This window comes from Haliotis rufescens, unplaced genomic scaffold, assembly GCF_023055435.1.
Source record: "Haliotis rufescens isolate VD_foot unplaced genomic scaffold, xgHalRufe1.0.p SCAF_20, whole genome shotgun sequence".
NCBI classification, from domain to species: domain Eukaryota; kingdom Metazoa; phylum Mollusca; class Gastropoda; order Lepetellida; family Haliotidae; genus Haliotis; species Haliotis rufescens.
In genome coordinates, this window is record NW_025963891.1 from 2,801,765 (window position 1) to 2,822,788 (window position 21,024).

Below are 21,024 nucleotides of genomic sequence, written 5' to 3' on the forward strand. Positions count from 1 at the left end.
GTATACACCAGGCAGAGAAACGATATACATTATAACTGTATACACCAGACAGAAGAACTATATACACTGTAACTGTATACACTAGACAGAAGAACTATATACACTGTAACTGTATACACCAGACAGAAGAACTATATACACTGTAACTGTATACACGAGACAGAAGAAGTATTTACATTGTAATTGTATACACCAGACAGAAAAACTATATACACTGTAACTGTATACACCAGACAGAAGAACTATATACACTGTAACTGTATTCACCAGACAGAAGAACTATATACACTGTAACTGTATACACCAGACAGAAGAACTATATACACTGTAACTGTATACACTAGACAGAAGAACTATATACACTGTAACTGTACATTCCAGACAGAGAAACTATATACACTGTAACTGTATACACGAGATAGGGAAGTATGTACATTGTAACTGTGTACACCAAACAGGTGAACTATGTACATTGTAACTGTATACACCAGACAAAAAAACTATATACATTGTAACTGTATACGCCAGACAGAAGAACTATATACACTGTAACTGTATACATCAGACAGAAAAACTATATACACTGTAACTGTATACACCAGACAGAAGAACTATATACACTGTAACTGTATACATCAGACAGAAAAACTATATACACTGTAACTGTATTCACCAGACAGAAGACCTATATACACTGTAACTGTACACACCAGACAGAGAAACTATATACACTGTAACTGTATACACCAGACAGAAGAACTATATACACTGTTACTGTACACACCAGACAGAGGAACTATATACACTGTAACTGTATTCAGCAGACAAAAGAGCTATATACACTGTAACTGTATACACGAGATAGGGAAGTATGTACATTGTAACTGTGTACACCACAAACAGGTGAACTATTTACATTGTAACTGTATACACCAGACAGGTGAACACTGCACCATGTAGAATAATCACATTGCAACACAACGTGGGCGATTTCCGAACAGATTACAATATGCAACATGAGGGCAATTTGTTTAGATAGCCTACTTTTCACTCTCGCGCACTAAGATATAGGCCCGGCGGAGCGGTGTGACATCCTGACGTGCCCTAGTTTGGCCCAGTCTTCAGATACAACAACCTTGTAAGTACTGCTACGTCAATATGTATCTGCAAGGTACACATCATGAAAATGGGCCTGTTTCTGCGATTGTAAACTGTGTTTTGAGTTGTGTAGTTGCCCAAATACTGTGCTATTTGACGTTGACTATTCCGCGCATTGCGATCTTCTAGCTATAGCTGTAGGAGTAGATGCATACTACATAACATAGTTCAACATAGCAACACACCCATCATGAAACATGTAGGCGTGTTAATCACATTCGGGTGTGTGCAAGTATATAACAGTGGCAAGAGAGATTTATTCCTGCGGCGGAGCAGACAGTGTCCTCGTTAGGTACATAGGTATTGCAGATTGAATTAATTTTGTCAGTGTTTGTGGATATGGATGTGGAGTGTTTGTCACACTCATGGCGATACACTGCACTTCTTTTATGCATATATATCTTACAGCTGAGTGAGCGCGTGACGGTTGTGTGTGTCCATGTGCATCAACTTTCGTTCGTCACACCGAAGGGCAGTTGTGTGTAATTGTGTTTCCCCCGCTGTGATATTGCGGGAATATTGCTGAAAGCAGTTAAAAGCCATACTCAGTCACTAAATTTAATTGAATCCCAGTTTTTGATTTATTTGATTTAAACATATTTGTTTGAAGAAAATCAAATGGATTAGGCACAAGTGACACACGTACGAGGCCTTCTCCTACATAAATTCATTACGGGATTGCCTAAAAGTCGGGCCGGGCCGGGCCAGCGGGTAATACTAAAAATGGATTGCAGAATAATAAAACGAAAGGTGCATATCTAGGCAGATCTCAAATGTCCACAAACGTATAGTTTTGTTCATTTGATTGAGTTTGAATCGAAATGCATCTTCAACAATGTAACAAACTGATAATTATGACTACATACCGTGAGTCCTCGTAGAAAAGTCAGTGTCTTGACTGTGTGTTTTCTTTGATGAGAATGTTTCTCACCGACCTTAGCATGTAGGGGTGTGATGTCCTGGGCAGGAAACGACAGTGTTTTGACTTCTCTTCGTTCATTAATTAACGTGTTGGGCATCCCTAATTAACCTTTACTAATTCATGTTAAACCAACACAGGATGTTTTCTGGAAGTGGATATTAGCGAATGTTATAGAGCTGACACTACACGTGTTAGTAACATTCTTTATCTAAAGACTAGTATTATATCTAATTATATACCACTTTATTGTCTCATATTGCGGTAATTAAAGAAAAGTGTTTTTATAATGTCACGGTACATCGTATTTAAAGAAACCAAGGTGCTCAAAGTAGAGCCCTTTTCCCTCTACATTCTCAACACAGTCTCTATCAAATGTGTTTGGCTTGTGTTGGGTCCGACTTTGTCCGGGCTGTCAAAACCAACTTTAAACACATAGATGTATCTTCAAATGTGTTTACATCTAATTAAAGGGGCCATTACACCAAACGGCGATCGCTCTGCGCTCCTTCTGCGTTCTGAAACTTGACTAGAGCGCAGTGGGGTCGCCATACTCAAGAAAACTCTCTTTTGGTGTAATCGCTCCTACGACCGTTCTACCTCCCTTGAGCGACTTACATCGACGGCGATCTCACTGCGACTGTTTTAAGCAGGTTCAAAACTTTTCAGCGACAGTGGCGCTCTTGGCGATGGCTGAGTGTTCCCTCTGCCTCCCTTGTGCGCTCTACGCGACCGTTCTGCGACCCCTCTGCCTTCAACGCCGACCTGGCAAAACTTAAGAACGCAGAACGGTCGCAGAAAGGTCGCCGTCCGGTGTAATGGGGTTTTTAGCAAGTTTTATATTATAAAACCAGTGGCTTTGGGTTTATGCATTGTGTGAGAAACTAAATAGTCTCCATATTTTGTGACAACTTGACATTTTCACGGTTTCACGTAACAAGTGAGCAGTCAGTGCATTACAGTGTACACGCATCATGTTTTTGTAGTGTTACATCATGCTCGTCGTGGGGACACTTGTACATGTGTTTATTTATGTTTTGTCACGAGCTCATGAGGGAACAATGGATATTTACATTGTATCATTCTGTGATTTTCAGAACCTGAATACATGTTCTTTTTCGGAAGAATATTCGACATTTTGCTCGATCAATGATTCTTTTCATATCATTCCTACCATTTATGATTGAATCAAGTAAGTTCATTGTGATGGCATACAATATTCATAACTTTTCCCTTTCAACTGTAATCGGGTCTTGAATAGTAAGACTATATATTGAACATACAAACTCACTTCTCAATAATGCAAATAAGCATCTTTTGCTTTTCAAAATGTTTTCCGATGTATTCCGGTTCATACGCCTGAGAACCGTGAAGATCCAAGGTAGAATAGGTCCAGCTTCAGCAACCCATGCTTGCCGTAACAGGCGACGATGCTTGTCGTAAGAGGGTGGTCAGGCTCGCTGACTTGGTCGATGCATGTCATTGTATCCCATTTGCGTGGATGTCAATCATGATGTCAATCACTGGATTGTCTGGTCCAGACTCGATTATTTACAGACCGCCGTCATACAGCTGGAATATTGCTGAGTGCTGCGTTAAACAACAAACAAACAATCATACACCTGAATCTAATTCAGCCCCAGCCATCACCTCCCAAACTATGATGCTAATTCGTATAACTCCATCGTATGGACAACTTGTAGGCAGCCAAACACCAGAATCAATCTATTTTAATCTTATATATGGAATCCCAGATTTTTGTCAAAATTAACCAAAGTGGGAAATCACTACAACGCAATATTCGTACCATTGGTCGCAATGTCTGCGTCGAAATACGTTTTGTTTTCATGAAAGGGCGACAATGCGAGAACGCGACACTTTTAAAGGTCAAAATATATGGTATTATCACGCACTTAAACGCCATTGTTACACAAATTAGTTAGGACGACACGTATTGACCATAAAAATGTCCTTTTGTCGCCTGTATCTCATTTGCGTGGGATCGACGCTCATGATGGATCGTCTGGTCCAGACTCGATTATGAACAAACCGTCGATATCGCGGTATTAAACACCAAACCAACAAAACAAATCGGATCAGTATAAAGTTTGACGGGTCTCGAGCACAGCGCTGTGAGTTGTACTATATCAATTGCACCGCAGTTACACTGGCAGCTTGACTGAAACAAAACGCAAACCTGTTAACTAGTCTTGTATATTCCTGGAGCTTATATTTGCGGTTAAAACGACTCATCCTTATTGTAAATAGAAATTTAAAGACATATCGAGAATCTAACCTTCTTGTTTCTTAAAGTGTTAAATCAAGTTGTTTTATCAGCAAAAAACTACTAGGACCGCTAATGGCGTCATGATGCTTTAGATCTACAAACAGTGCAATGGCATTATAAAGCAAGAGTTATGAAAGGTTGACAGTGGAATGCACCATTCTCTACAAATTGCCTTGGAATCAATTGTTTAGAAAATCATTACACGATGGACCCTATTTTCTTCTAAATGTATGCGCGGGACATCATCGACCTTTATACCATCAGGTGACTCGAGAGAGTGATTAATCATAACCAGTCGTGAGGCAATTGCAAAGTGAGGGAATTATCACGTTACAGTGGTCCACACTTCCGGGCTGTTTATGATAATTATATACATTTAGCCGTTATTGTAATTTAATCATCAAAGGTTGTGTGATTGTTCATGACGTCAAAACGTTTTAGTCCAACAAACAGCGCAAACGCAGTATAACACAAGGGGTGTCAGTGAAATGCACCCCTCTATCAAACAAGTCTTGGTACTAATTAATCAGACTCTAGACATTGGTACACGTAGAGTGTGTACAATTAATGTTGGTGAAAATTCTCTGCTTCTTTGTTTCCAGTTTCATCAGTTGATGCTAATACTGCACAACTATATTAAGCCTCATCATGGCTGTGAACGTCCCCGGGCTCATCTCCGTCATCGTGTTCTACATCCTCATCCTCGTCATCGGAATCATCGCTGCAAGGAAAAGCAGAAATAAGAGTGCTGAAGACTCATTTGTGGCCAACAGGAGCATCGGAATGTGGCTGTCTTTCTTTACGCTGACTGGTTGGTACCGATATATTACCCTAAGGTGCAGACTTCTGATGTTCTGAAATCACCAAGGACCAGGTTCCTTTGGTAAAGTAGTGTGATCACGAAGTCTGATAGTTACCTTAAACGTCACTGTTCTCATTATCTAAATTATACTATTCCACTTTTGGTAGGGATATTTTTTATCATTCAAAGAAAAATCCTTCTCATAATAGGAAAAAAAAGGAAAGAGAAGGTGTAATGAAGATAAATGTCGGTAAATGATCCTCGGGCGTGTAGATCATTATCTGATGTGTTCACTATGGTGGGTGATATATAAACGACTCCTTGCTGGTATACAGTTGATTAACTTGAATATGGTTGCCCTTGGTACTGCCCGCCATTCCACTTGAGAAGCTTCCTCAGGCGGGGCCACGGTGTCAGGTGCTGGGTCTCTGGCGAACACTCTCCGCCCAAGAACAACTCATAGATGGTCTATTGGGGGACATGTCAAGGGCCTATCCGGCCAGTCCCATGTCCGTAGCTTTCTCGTAGGAGATAGTAGGTGACGGCCTGGGCACGACAGTAAGTACAGTTTCGGAGGCATTTTTTATCAAGTGCTTAGATCAACTGCATTTGTGATTGTGAGTTCCCCCACAGGCGCACCCACTGTGGCTGCTGTGTATACATGCATCATATGCTGTTCATGCATGATATGATATTTCATTGTGATTAGATGTTGTGCTCAGATGCATCTCCACGGTATTGTAAATGTGCACTTCAACCTCATCAGCCTAAGTCAGTAGTATATAAATAGAATGACATATATGATTATCCCTATCAAAAGTTGAGTAGTATATATCTAAGCGTGTCAGTTTCATGCTGGAGGAAAGACCGAAGTGAATTCAACAATCAGGGAATGGTGTCACAAATTAAAGATCATAATCTGATTCGGATCCTGGTACGGATAAGGGACGCAACTTCAACACAGCGAATGGCAGCACTTTGTCCAATGGGCTCCACTGCCGCCTCAAATAGCATAGTCGGAACTGGAAATACATTTGTATACAGATTATTTGTATTGTTACAAATGATAACATTACAAATGTAACTGTCAAACATGGTATTGTACATTAAAATGCTGCAATTTTATCCTCTGGATCTTCCCTTTGTTATATCGAGACTGATGATATACATACACGCTTCTTCAGCAACTAACGTCGGGGGAGGCTACCTCAACGGTACAGCGGAAGCCATGGCATACAGCGGCCTCATCTGGACTAATGTGCCCATTCTTTATTGCATTTCCATCATCATTGGTAAGATGAATTTAATGAAACACATACAGAGAAATTATACAGGCGTGTAAATATTTAATCGATCAATAAATCTTCAAAGGGGATTGAAGATAAATAAAATTTTACCCAAAACGTCCTCATTTCTCTTCGTGAAGCCAAACATAGGTGTGTGTCCCATTTGATAGCATAATAACATTTAAAAGATTGCAGAGTTCATTTTCCGCTTCTAGTACTGATACTATTCGTAGTGGTCCTCATACGGGTGTCTGTCTTATGAATGGTGGGTAAATATATGACAATGTTTACCTCTTCAGTCTTTGTTCGAGGTTCGTCTGTGTTGCTACCAGTTTAACACACTTAGTGCGATGTCAATGACTTTTCTCGAACTCTTGATTTTCAATGATCCATTCCTATAATTTTCATCACTATTGTGTGGTTTACGCCCAATGGAATCTGTTTCAGCAGATGATCGAGACTGATGATTCTCTGACGTTGGCATGTTATATTTCAACGTCTTCAAAATAATATTTACTGATAAATGAAGAACGTTTTCTCCATGTCTTCCATTCTCTACGAATATTCCGTAAAAGGCAGTCTGGTGTCTCTGCAACAAGATGTTGTTCTCCTTATTTTGTTCTCTATATTTTAACAAGTAGGAGATGAAGAACATTTCTTGCATTTTAGGCCTCCGGTCCACATGCAAAAGTTACAGAGTAAACACAATATACAGCAACTTACACATATAAACGTGATATGCAGTATTACGATGTTTTTTCTTAAGATAATTGCATGCTTTGAATAAAGTCACATGTGTAGAATATCAGTATCATTTCTAGAGGTCATAAAAGAAGGGAATGTTAATTCAGAAGGTTCACGTAAATACTTTTTTGGTATATATTGAACTCTAAAATCACTAAAAGTTGGATATGTAAAGATAAAGTGAATTTCATTTCTATACCTTTTTCACTTAACATACATGTTCTCTCATTTTTATTGTTACCTATTTTTCTATCTGCATTGATAATAAATTTTGACAAACCACAATCTAAATCTGAAAAGAAAACCACGATATTTTCGAGACATTAGTACGAAAAGGTATTGTTCAGGTTCAAGGAAACGTTTAAACGATCTGTAGGATTCAATATCGTGCATTTCCGTTTAAAATTGAATGCAAATTTTTAAAGAAATATATTTATGGAGCATTCCCGGAAATCGTTCAAAAGCATAGTAACATTACTCACTGTCTAGGACAACCAGACAATGCCATAACCGCATGGAAATAAAAGGTTTCTAATGTGTGAAGCCCATGTAATCTTACCTATACTATCTAAATGTAAAAACATAGTGCATGCTAGTTTCGGTTGACGTTGTTCGTGTTTATCTAAAAAATGTGTCTAGAATTTATGATAATACGTGTAGAGGATACCTACTATATTCACCGTAAACTGTAGAATTCGGCATATATAAAATATTTTTAATGCGCCAAAAGATTTTTTCCCAGACATTCATATCTTTGGAATCTACATACTTCTGAACCACGAAGTACAATCGGTCGTATTTGTGTATCGAAAAGTTTTAAAACAACATTTAGGGAAACATTTCCAAGTTTAAAACAGAACTGGAAGTTCTAATAAATTAGGGAACATGTACACCATGTATACCAGAAGTAAGAATTTCAAAATACAATTCATTGAAAAAGAAGGAGAAATGAATAGGACTCATGTAGATCCCTGACCCAAACCATTCCGACAATCCAAATAGTCTGTGACATCATATCCACTACCAACACATGATTTAACATCTGCGAACATAGCTTTCAAGACGGAATACATTTTCCCACCCAGGTCAAATGTTTTTTTAAAAATCTACAAATACTACATATAATTTATGTTTTCTTAATGACAACTTTTACCTCAATACCTCATCTACATCATCATGAAGTACACGGGACATATTATTTAACATCAACGTTTAGATTTGGAACACCGTAGATTTCTTCAATTGAAAAATTATTTAAAATGCAAAAAAAACAGTGACGACACCAGGCACTCGCAAAATGGCGAGTGCTCCCCGTCCTACCGGCGGCACCCACCACAACCACACGAAATGACAGGCTATCTACCCATCCGGAAAAATAAATAAGTGAACGTGTGGCACAAGCCAAAACAGTGAATTGCATCTGACATAATTTTTGTCTCAGGTGCGTCAAATTCGGAAATGTCCCCTATCCTCAAATTGACTATTGGAAAGTTGAAGTTATCCCTCTTGTTATACATGTACATACATGTGGAGGAGAGTGTTTTATCACTCTGAATCTTTATGAAACATGTGAGGCGGCATCACTGGTCTCCATTATTTCTAGTTTAGGTGTGTAAATCAGTGGAAGAGAATTGGCTATTTGGTGGTTATTGAACGATATCAAATCATCGTCATACCTGAAGTTTAAGTGAAACTTCTTGTCCAAAATACCTTGTTTTTACTTTCCCAATGCGAGTAGAAATTCCGATTCATATGCATTAAGAAATGGATCATCAAGAAGGTTAACACAATCGGTGCCCATGGATACCTACTTCTTGAAATATTCTAATTTCTATTTGATAATTTTATTACAACGGTTAAAACACATCTATGACGTCATTCTAATGTTAGACTGTCATGTATTTTTCAGTAATGAACAGTTTGGTGATATTCATTATCTTGAACAATATTTCAGCTTATGTACATTTAGAATTGACGGATCATATGTAGTTGCTATATTGTTCACCATGTTATGCAGGAAGATGAATCTTTAAATAAAAGCGTCAAAACCATTTCCATAATGAAAATAAAAGTTCATGTACGATTCCAACTTTGGTTAGTGTTATTTTAGCTCCGCAATCTGTTTGAGTTCAATACATCAACTGTATACTATAAATCCTCAGCTGGAGTGTTTTACGCGCCTAAGATGAGGAGAGGAGGATATATCACCATGTTCGACCCCATCCAGGCAAAGGTGGGGGGTCGTGCCGGAAGTCTGCTCTTCTTCCCCCAGCTGATGGGAGATGTCTTCTGGACAGCCGCCATCTTGTCAGCTCTGGGTAAGATGATACATTATAATTTAAAAGAATTAGAAGGTTAACCCGAAAAGCAGAGTGTAAGTGGTGAGGGTCTCGTACGTTTGCATCGGTATTTTCAAAACACAGCAAAGGATCCATGGTTGTAAAGCTGGTATGTGTTTAATACAGCAAAGGATCCATGCTAGTAGAGCTGGTATTTGTGTAACACAGAAAAGGATCCACGCTTGTAGAGCTGGTATTTGTGTAACACAGAAAAGGATCCATGCTTGTAGAACTGGTATGTGTGTAACACAGAAAAGGATCCACGCTTGTAGAGCTGGTATGTGTGTAACACAGAATAGGATCCATACTTGTAGAGCTGGTATGTGTGTAACACAGAAAAGGATCCATGCTTGTAGAGCTGGTATGTGTGTAACACAGAAAAGGATCCATGCTGGTAGAGCTGGTATGTGTGTAACACAGAAAAGGATCCATGCTTGTAGAACTGGTATGTGTGTAACACAGAATAGGATCCATACTTGTAGAGCTGGTATGTGTGTAACACAGAAAAGGATCCATGCTTGTAGAGCTGGTATGTGTGTAACACAGAAAAGGATCCATGCTTGTAGAGCTGGTATGTGTGTAACACAGAATAGGATCCATACCTGTAGAGCTGGTATGTGTGTAACACAGAAAAGGATCCATGCTTGTAGAGCTGGTATGTGTGTAACACAGAATAGGATCAATACTTGTAGGGCTGGTATGTGTGTAACACAAAATAGGATCAGTGCTGGTAGATCTGGTATGTGTGTAACACAGAAAAGGATCCATGCTGGTAGAGCTGGTATGTGTGTAACACAGAATAGGATCCATGCTTGTAGAGCTGGTATGTGTGTAACACAAATAGGATCAATGCTTGTAGAGTTGGTATGTGTGTAACACTACAAAGACTCCATACATGTAGAGTTGGTATGTGTGTAACACTACAAAGGATCTATACTTGTAGAGCTGGTATGTGTGTAACACTACAAAGGCTCCATACTTGCAGAGATGGTATGTGTGAAACACAGCAAAGGTTCCATGCTTGAGTTGTAGCTGGTATATAAGTAACACAACACAGGACGATCCATGCTTGTTTTTTAGAGCTTGTATGAGTGTAACACTACAAAGGATCCATGCTTGTAGAGCTTGCATGTTTGTAACACAGCAAAGGTTCCATGCTTGAGTTGTAGCTGGTATATAAGTAACACAACACAGGACGATCCATGCTTGTTTTTTAGAGCTGGTATGAGTGTAACACTACAAAGGATCCATGCTTGTAGAGCTGGCATGTTTGTAACACAACAAGGGCTGCATTAAGTAACATTTTCTATTACTGAAATCACAACTTCCCATGTGCTACAGGGTCCACCATGTCCCTTATCCTGGATCTGGACCCCGTCTTGTCCATCATCGTGTCTAGCTGCGTGGCCGTGTTCTACACCTTCATAGGAGGACTGTACTCTGTGGCCTACACTGATGTCGTCCAGCTCATTTGTCTTTGCGTGGGACTGGTAAGGGTATTTCACTGTGATAGGGTTCTAACTAAATTTCCAAACCGAAATCATAGCTCTCCGTCAAGTGGAACAGCTTTTGAATGCTAAAACCCCATGCTACCCTGCTTTCGTACCATCCCAATCAAATCAGCGTTTTCAATGTCTTACGTTATACTGGAATGAAACAATTACGATGTCACAACGCAGCTGTCCTCAAAACTTTATGTATTTACAATTTCTTTTTCAGATCGTGGCATGTCCCTTTTCTTTCTTCCACCCATCTGTCGACCTCTCACGGGTCCAGGACACGTGGCTGGGAGAGCTGCCCACAAACATGATTGGTTTATATGCAGACCTCTGTTGCCAAATCATATTTGGAGGCCTACCATGGCAGGTATGGTATATGCATGATATTACACATGTTCATCATACCCGAGTATTAATTTTGGAAAGTATGATTTAAATGCTAAAATTATTTTATCAGTCACTTATGTCCCATATGGAGACCTGTAGGCTGAAAGAGCTCTGTATACTTTGCAACCTAGTGCAAATCTTTAAACACATGTTATACCTCATGTCTTTATCATGATACTCCTTTGTGTGATATGCCTTCAAGAGTAGGTACATTAGGAGAGTCGTTGATGCCTACGTTGACTTAGCATGGGACATAATGATTGTTCCCATGACATTAAGTGCTATTTCACTGCAAACGGTAAGTCCAAAGTCCAACTTGAGTTCATTAGAATCTAAGCTTCATGGACCGACAAAGTGAACATTTCATCATTTGACATAGGATGTTTCGGTACGTGTGAGTTCAAGGTGTTCACTAATACTACCTTTATATACATTTCGAAACTCAGAGACAATATTAGCGCATGTATATAGGTTCTGGAAATAGTATCACAGGGGAGTAACAGTACCATCGACTTCAAGTACACACGATCTTCGCGACGGGATCCTTTTCCAATGTGTTGAGGGCGGTCGAGTAGCCCAGTGGTTAAAGCGTTCGCTCGTCACGCCGAACGCCTGGGTCAGATTCCCTCATAGGTACAATATCGGAAGCTCATTTCTGGGCCGTGATATTACTCACACTCACTAACTTACCCAAAGTGTTATCTGTTCTCAGTGTGATCTGTTCGATTAGCTTTTTATTGAGCGATTATTTATGCTGAAAGAACACAGTTTACTGCAAGATGACCTTGACCGTCACTGCCAGTCTAGACACTGAAGTGGAACGGGCCCGTGATAAGATATTTCATCTCGTCCATAAGTTTGGACAGTAGTTGACTATATATTTTGTCTGTTAATTCGAGTAATGAAAATTTGTTTTACAGGTGTTCTACCAGAGAGTGTTGGCTTGCAAGACACCAAGCATTGCCCGCACAAGTTCGATTCTAGCAGCATTTTGTAGCTTGCTTCTTGCCATACCCCCAGCAGCCATTGGAATAGTTGGAGCCGCAGCAGGTTTGGATATAAATATACCAAATGAGTTAACCTCTTTAAGGAGGACTTTGTGGTGCATGAGCAACTCGAACTGTCGTGTATAGGGTGATGTAAGGACAAAAGTCGATCGATATGATATCGTCGAGATATAATGAAATGATCGATCATGCGGCGTTTCATGTCAAATGTGATCCCATTTTACGGCAGGTCGCTGATTACCGTATGTCTTACGTCAAAGGCGAATGTAAGTATCATCACAACGTTCTAAATCTGTGATGACACTGCACTGTGACGACACTGCACTGTGACGACACTGCACTTTGACGTCACTGCACTGTGATGACACTGCACTGTGACGACACTGCACTGTGACGACACTGCACTGTGACGACACTGCACTTTGACGTCACTGCACTGTGATGACACTGCACTGTGACGACACTGCACTGTGACGACACTGCACTTTGACGTCACTGCACTGTGATGACACTGCACTTTGACGTCACTGCACTGTGACGACACTGCACTGTGATGACACTGCACTTTGACGTCACTGCACTTTGACAACACTGCACTGTGATGACACTGCACTGTGACGACACTGCACTGTGACGACACTGCACTGTGATGAAACTGCACTGTGATGACACTGCACTTTGACGTCACTGTGATGACACTGCACTGTGACGACACTGCACTGTGACGACACTGCACTGTGATGACACTGCACTGTGACGACACTGCACTGTGATGACACTGCACTGTGACGACACTGCGAGACGTGTTATGTACAGATGATATATGTATGCACACCCGTTTAAAAAGGGATTCGTCTATACGTCCAGTTAGTAAAGTGCGAATTCGGGGAGGTTGTTAACAAGTGCTTAGGACAAAAATGCACAGTGACCTCCAACACATATAATTTCGACAGTGCAATCATTTAGATTTCAATAACAGCTATCGAAGTAAGTAGTGAGTGAGTTGGGCTTAACACCGCCTTGAACAGTATTCCGGTTATATCATGGCGTGTTAGCTTAATATGTAAGAAAGCCCGAAGTGATGCAGATCTCAGACCTTTACCACTTAGGTGAAACCCAAAAGCACAGGTATGGTGCCGACAAACTTAAAAACATAATCGAGGCGAACGTAGAAAGTAGAGCCCAGCAGATGTTCTTGAGAACATCTCACATGACAAGGAAAGTTCGTGAAATATTTCAGGACATTGATATAGATTTATTAAGTATTCAGGACCATGCTTTATAAAGGCCAACTTCACAATGATTTTGTTCAGACGTCGTGTAACATCAGTTGAAAGCGAGGGTAATGTTCTAGTTACGAAGACGAGTACAATGATTCAGATTTGACATAATTTGTGTCATTTAAAGTTTTTCGATATTTCAAAGATACAAACGGCTTTTTCTTGTAGCCTTGGAATTTGATCTTAAAGCACAAGCATGTTGTTTCCCCAGACTGGAATGCCACATCCTACACAGGCGATATACCAATACCTACTGAATACCACAGTTTTATCCTTCCCATGGTGCTCAACTACCTGTGTCCACTTCCGGTGGCAGTGTTGGGACTTGGCGTGGTGGCTGCTGCTGTTATGTCATCTGCCGACTCCTCTGTCCTCTCAAGTGGAACCATCTTTGCAAAGAATATCTACAAAGATGTTATCCGTCCACAGGTACATCGAGAAGGGTTTGAAAAGTGCCTAGAATGAATACTTACCACATATTTTTATGCATTTGTGATAATAACACTTTCTAAAAGTTCCACATGTATATTGGCAGCCATTCGAAAAGAAAATACATCAGTTGAAATAAAGGATACAAGTACGCATCAGTAGTCAAATGTTACGAATAAAGTATTAAGTGTTTCTAACAAAAGTCAAAAGAAAAAACAATGCGTGGGATAGGATATGTTTTATTCCATACTGAAAGGCCAAAGGCCCATAGTACAATTCTGTTTTCGGGAGTTGTTGCAGAATATGTTTAACATATTCATATTCTAATTAACATAACATGATCAATTAACATTGATAGTTGTTTCATGGCTATCTTTATCAGTTGGTGACATGTTCGATGCATTCTTTTGTAGAATGGGATGTACATAAAAAGGCAGTTCTATATAAACTGACGGCCAAAAGAAACGTTACCAACGATATTTCTAGGATAAAATATGACCAACACAATTTGAAGCAGCAATAACAATTGTATTGTAGAAATCATCATTCAGAACAGTAACATGCGAATTTACTAATTCAACAACAAAGTCCTTGACCTCCAACAGGGACATTTCTTGACAAGGGGTCATTAGTCCAGTATTCGATCAACAACATTGGTTACACCTTTAAGGTGACGACGGCCCAGACCGTTCAATGCGGGATATGACCTCCATGAGCGGCAATGCATCTTCGAATGCGGCGACAAGCGTCCTCACATCGACTGCAGGTATCTGATTCCAATCCTCACGGAGGGCAACGATCAACGCTTGTCTCGTGAAGGGAGGATGTTGACGTTTCCGAAGACGACGCCCCAGCTGGTCCCAGAGATGTTCTATGGGTGACAGATCAGGTGATCGAGCTGGCCACGGCAGGACAGTCACGTTGTTGGCGTTGAGGAGGTCTCTAGTAATACGGGCTTTATGGGGTGTGGCGTTATCTTGTTGGAACACCGGCCGTTGTTGACGCTGGATGAAAGGAAGAACCACTGGCCGTAAGATATTGTCAGTGTAGCGTTGTGCTGTCAGATTGCCTTCGATGCTGACAAGTTCCGTCTTCTCGTCCCCGCATATGCCGCCCCAGACCATCACACTTCCGCCCCCGTAAGGTTCCACCTCTTGGACACAACAAGGAGCCGTACGTTCACAACGTCGTCGATAAACTCGCGTCCGCCCATCAGGTTAGAAGAGTTGGAACCTGCTCTCGTCACTAAACAGTACTCGCCGCCATTCCCTTTGTTGCCATCGCTGAGTTTGCCTGCACCACGTCAATCTTGCACGTCGATGTTGACGGGTCAAGATCATGCCCTTGAAAGGGCGATAAGCCCGGAGACCATAATGTCGTAGTCGTCTGGTCACTGTTTGTCTGCTGACCGGATGTCCTAAGCTGTTGGCAGCTGATGACGTCACAGTAAGAAATCTGTTCCTCAGATGAAGTACCCGTAAAAAGCAGTCCTCCTGCGGGGTCGTGACCTGTGGTCTGCCACTGCGTGCTCTGTTTGCGGTTCTACCAGTCTGTCGGAGACGTGCGACCAGTCTGGTAATGGTCATCTTGGAGCAGTTCATGTTAATGGCAACCTCTCTCTGTGTCGCTCCGATCTGCAGCATACCTATGGCTCTCTCCCTCTGGATAGCGGTCAGTCTTGACATGTTCGTTGGTGTTAATCATCGCAACCAATGATAGGGTCCGTGCGTAATTTATACCCGGAAATTGCACGATAATTTGGGAAAGAATGTTTTAAAAAAATGCTGAAAAACACCAATATCTCCCAAAATCCGCAAAGCACGTGCAAAGAACGACAGAGAACATGAAGGCTGTATTCGTGAGATATGTTCTTTACTGTTTTTTAACAGGTTGGCCCCTTTTTTTTTTAAAGTGGCAAATCAGTTAATGTTGGTAACGTTTCTTTTGGCCCTCAGTTTATTTACTTCTTAGATGGTCGTATTGTGGACAGACTAACAGAAAATGAAACTCATCTTCAATCACATTTAGATCACATTGCTCGCATATTCTCAATTCTCTAACTATGTTTCTATGTCTGCCTACTTTGATCCTAAGTCTATGAGAACTGCATCTACATTTGGCTAAAGATAGCTTTTTGAATTTCATCTCTTGACATTGGCGAATCAAGAATTGCAGGAATTATGTCATAGTCACATTTTCCCTGATCTGATAATTCAATGTATATATCGTGCGTAACACCATTACAACTCAACATATTTTTTAAATAATCACACCATTTATAAATCTTATTATTATTTTTATACTTATAATGTGGATTTAGCGTTTTGAGAGTTGTCCAAAATTCTTTTGATAACTTAACATTATCTTCCAAGTATTATTTTTCCTTTTAAAGAAATATAAGTTTCTTTTTCCCTGCACGTGCTTTGGTACAGATTTCTTATTCTTGTATATTCCCTTAACGACCACATATCTTTATCTCTTCTGAATTTGTTGAGGCATGTGCATCTCTCTTTTGTGTAACTGACATTCCCAATCAAACCATTGTTGGGGTTTCTTATCATTGTGAACTACTTTCGTCATTTCTTCATTTCACGGGAGAGTGCCTCTCTCATAAACTCAATACTTGAGAATACGGCATCAACTACTATTTCAAAATGTGGTAAAAACTTATCTGAAAATAAGTTACAAAAACTATTTCTTCTTTATCAGTTCTTCATTTAAATCTCCATGTACTTGCATTATTGATATCATAACTATTGATGCCTGGACGAAGCGTATGTAAAGACATTGCTAATGGAAAATGTTGCGACTCGATGTTGGATGCTTTACATAGGTAGAACATATGGACGGTAGAAATAATATAGTTATTTACATTTGCCCCTGTACTACTAATGAATGTATGGTCCCAAATACCAGCGTCACTGCCACAACGACCATTCCTAATGTGAATATTTAAGACAGAACAGGTTTAATAAATCATTTACCAAACGTATTCAAAATATTATCAGCAGAGTATCTCTGTAAATCAAAATGATCTATCTGGAAATCCCAAGACGAGTATCACGACCTTCACGATTATCCAAAATGTTGCCTTTCACAAAATCGGGTTCTGTCCCAGTTCTAACAGTAAGAGTTTACTCAAGAGCGTCAGCGTGTACAAGGGACACCAAAGAAACAACGTTGACAATAAAGAACGCCAGATGACGCTGCAATTTTACAACATTCCGATTTTAATTGGCTTGTTCCGCTGTGTATATGATAGATGTATGCAATGTGTAACACGACACCGAGATGCACAATGCATATACATGTATAACGTCATTCCTCGTGCACCCAGTGTGACGTTAAATGCATATTACGATTATATCAAGCGTTTCAGTCATCGTCACATATAGATCGATACGAACAGTTTCCTGGAATTAAAAAACTAGAACATGTGGGATCTGCAATTTTGAAAATGACACTTTAAAAACGGTTAATGGACCAGAAAATACTATCGTTGACCTATATCACATATTTCTTTTCTTCTCTTTAGGCCAGCGATCGGGAATTGATGTGGGTGTTGAGAGGTGGAATACTGGTGACCGGTACATTGTCGTGCATCATTGCCATCCTGGTGAAGTCAGTTTATGGTCTGTACTACATGTGTTCCGACCTCATGTACGTCATCCTCTTCCCCCAACTCACCTGTGTTCTCTGGATCGGGTTCACCAACACCTACGGCGCCATCACGGGATACATCCTCAGTCTCTTTCTGAGAGTCGCTTCTGGGGACACCCTGCTAGGAATCCCAGCTCTTATTCATTTCCCCTTTTACACAGAAGCCGATGGCCAACTGTTCCCAGTCAAGACCCTGGCGATGATAGTCAACTTTGTGGCCATCATATCTGTGTCAGCGTTCACAAGGCTTGTCTTCCGGCGAGGGTGGCTGTCAACCAGATGGGATGTGCTTAATGTGATGAAGAGAGAAGAGGACGCCAAAAGGGCCGAAGAGCGAGGAGAAAGTCTGATGATGAAGGAACGACATGATGGAAACAGAGACCTGGATTACGCACAGAATGAAAAGATGAAACTTCAGGATAACTACTAGTTTATACAATAATCCTCCATTTATTCATGACACATGTCCTATCTGATCCACTATCGCTGTTGTATCTGTTTTCAGTTCTATGTGGATTATATTGACATGTGACAAATAGGAATAGTTATTAGTAGTTCCACATGCTAAACACCACACCATGAAGAAGTACGGCATATACCGGCTGTCCAATGGCGACTAAAAGAGAAATTATACCACGCACTTTCAGTGGACAATTTCTCATAATGAACTAAACGGGATATTCGAGAAATGAGGATGCTACAAGGAGATTAGCATCACCGTGCCATTGAGTCTCACCAAGGAACCACGACGATCAAAATAGAGAATGAGAGAGAAAAAGTACTTGTTCGACATGCGAGCCTGACCACCCGATCCCGTCAGTCGCCTTTTACGACAAGCACAGTCGCCTTTTACGGCAAGCATGGGTTCTGAAGACCTATTCTACCACGGATCTTCACGGATCTCAAGGGGTTTTGAAAAGATAAATCAATATTACTGTAATAAGGAAACGATCGGTAACTTTAAGTAAAAAAATAAAAAAAACCATACAAATACTCTACAGCCGAAGAACATTTTTTAATGGAAAACGAAGGCTGATTATTAATCATACCATACAAGACATGAATATATGTTTAGGATACTTACGAAGCAAACACAGCGAGAGCTGTTGTCATTATTTTCTTGCATGTGTTCTGCTTCATGTACAGAGGCAGGTTAACGTTATCCCCATTTTACTTTCTGTCCATAAAGTCATAGATAAGCGTGAACGATTTTTTGTTTTACTGAACACTTCTCATCCTTTCTTAGGGACAGACCATTAAATATGTGTGTGTGTGTGTGTGTGTGTGTGTGTGTGTGTGTGTGTGTGTGTGTGTGTGTGTGTGTGTGTGTGTGTGTGTGTGTGTGTGTGTGTGTGTGTGTGTGTGATAATTAGATAAAAAACATTACTAGTACATGGTAATATGAAACAAATTCGCATCACATTTATCCCAGGGTACTACATTCAAGCTAAATATGTTTTGCAAGTATTAGTTGTATATAATATTGACATGAAATAGCAAATGTTAGCCTTAGAAACTTGGGCAATAAGAACAACACCCATGAACTATTACATTCATTGTTGCCATCGAGATAACCAGAATGACCTAAACAAGAAAAATATAAACATGAGTCGTAAAAAACCCACCAACCAATAAGTCAAGCTATGTTTAAAAACAAGTTAACTATGAACCGTTCAACAATGTACACCTATAAAGGTACACAAATAAAAGCGACAAAAATCTTTCCATAGTCACAATAAAAAGTGGATACGATTCCGACTCTATCAGGAGCATGTGTTAATAAATCACTATCAAATAGTTATGATACCATGTGTTTGCGTTAAGGTGAGCGTATCCTGCCCACCGGTAGCATCCGTCAATGAAGTGAATTGCATCGGACATTATTCTTGTCACTGACTTTTTGAAAGCTTTATTGAAGCCTTGATTGTTGTAACCTTTGATAAAACAACTTCTGAGCAAGAATGGTATGTCACTCCTTGTTGTCGTCGTGGGAAGAACATGTTCGGCTGTACCTCAAAGATTGTGAAATGTAGACTCCTAGGGCTGGAGCTGCATGAATATTGCTCGACATAAAGGGCAAGTCGACTATTGGAAGGTTGAAGTCATTCCTCTTGTCATTCAGTCTTGTGTCTTCATGCACAGATCCAAATATGAAACAAATAAGACGGTGCCATTTTTCTCCTTTATTTCTCATTCAAGTGGGTAAATCGGCGGAAGGCAGTTGACTATTTGATGATTATTGAACGATATCATATCAAATCATCGATATGCCTGATGCTTAAGTAAAACCTCATGGCAAAATTACCTTGTTTTGACTTGGCCAATCCGATCACAAATTCCGAGTCATATACATAAAGAAACAGATCAGCAGAAGGGGAGCATAATTGGTGCCCATGGGGATGCCTACTTCTTAATGTCTTACCCAACATTTTACATAGATGTCATCAATGAGGGTGTTCAGCATTTCACATAATGTTTTCTCAGTAAATTTTAGATGGCATTTGCTTTCATTTCTGAGAAATTGCCCTGAACCTCTGAAGATAGAGGTATCTACGTTTTGCAACCAAAGCCCCATGGATCAAGGAATGAAGCTTTTCCCTTACGTTTATCATTTGGAAAAGAGGTGTACAATGTTGAAAAAGAACAGGAGTGACAGAATTGAATCTGGTTCTTTTCTGAGATTGTAAAAAGTCAAGCCAATCCTCTGAATTTTGAGAATCCACACGGTATTAATTCAACTTATCTTAAATACTATCTGGAAATATAAGGAACATCCTTCCTTGGTTGTCTTAAAGATTATAGTTAATCTTTGAGACAGGGATTCGGTTGTACATTTGCTGGACCAAGCCCTGTATATCTCTTTGTTCGGAGGTTTACGGAGCCATCCCAAAAGAGGAATGGACCTGTCTTCGGGTTTCAAGTACAACCTTCTAAATGTACTTTCCAACCAGAAACAATGCCACAATTTACATTACTTCATAACATAACTTTAAAACACACGTTATACACATTACCAACAAAAGCAATACATAAACATTAAATCTTATTTCATTGTAATGAACCATAAACTTCATGTGACCACAGCAGAAATATTCTCGAAAAAAGCAGACGAAGAAATGAATCTACTGGGAGGGAACAGCACAGTCATCAGAAGGCCACACTACCAAACTATATATTCACTATACCAACCAATCAAATGAACCCTTGAAAACCTCGTGCAAAGCAAG

General features: G+C 40.0%; 1 protein-coding gene across 2 annotated transcripts; it reads left to right on the top strand.

The window, feature by feature from the left end:
• The first annotated feature begins 1,037 nt into the window (after positions 1 to 1,037).
• Positions 1,038 to 19,003, top strand: LOC124142714 (high-affinity choline transporter 1-like). 2 transcript variants are annotated; one of them, XM_046511307.2, is made up of 9 exons: positions 1,038 to 1,138; positions 4,967 to 5,175; positions 6,351 to 6,458; positions 9,359 to 9,514; positions 10,877 to 11,025; positions 11,255 to 11,401; positions 12,342 to 12,471; positions 13,920 to 14,137; positions 17,673 to 19,003. In XM_046511307.2, the coding sequence occupies exons 2-9, from the start codon at positions 5,013 to 5,015 to the stop codon at positions 18,225 to 18,227; spliced, it is 1,626 nt and encodes a 541-aa protein (XP_046367263.2). In that variant the 5' UTR covers positions 1,038 to 1,138; positions 4,967 to 5,012; the 3' UTR covers positions 18,228 to 19,003. The 2 variants fall into 2 exon arrangements, with proteins under 2 accessions (XP_046367263.2, XP_046367264.2); XM_046511308.2 differs by lacking the exons at positions 1,038 to 1,138; positions 4,967 to 5,175 and adding an exon at positions 5,196 to 5,724.
• Positions 19,004 to 21,024: the final 2,021 nt, after the last annotated feature.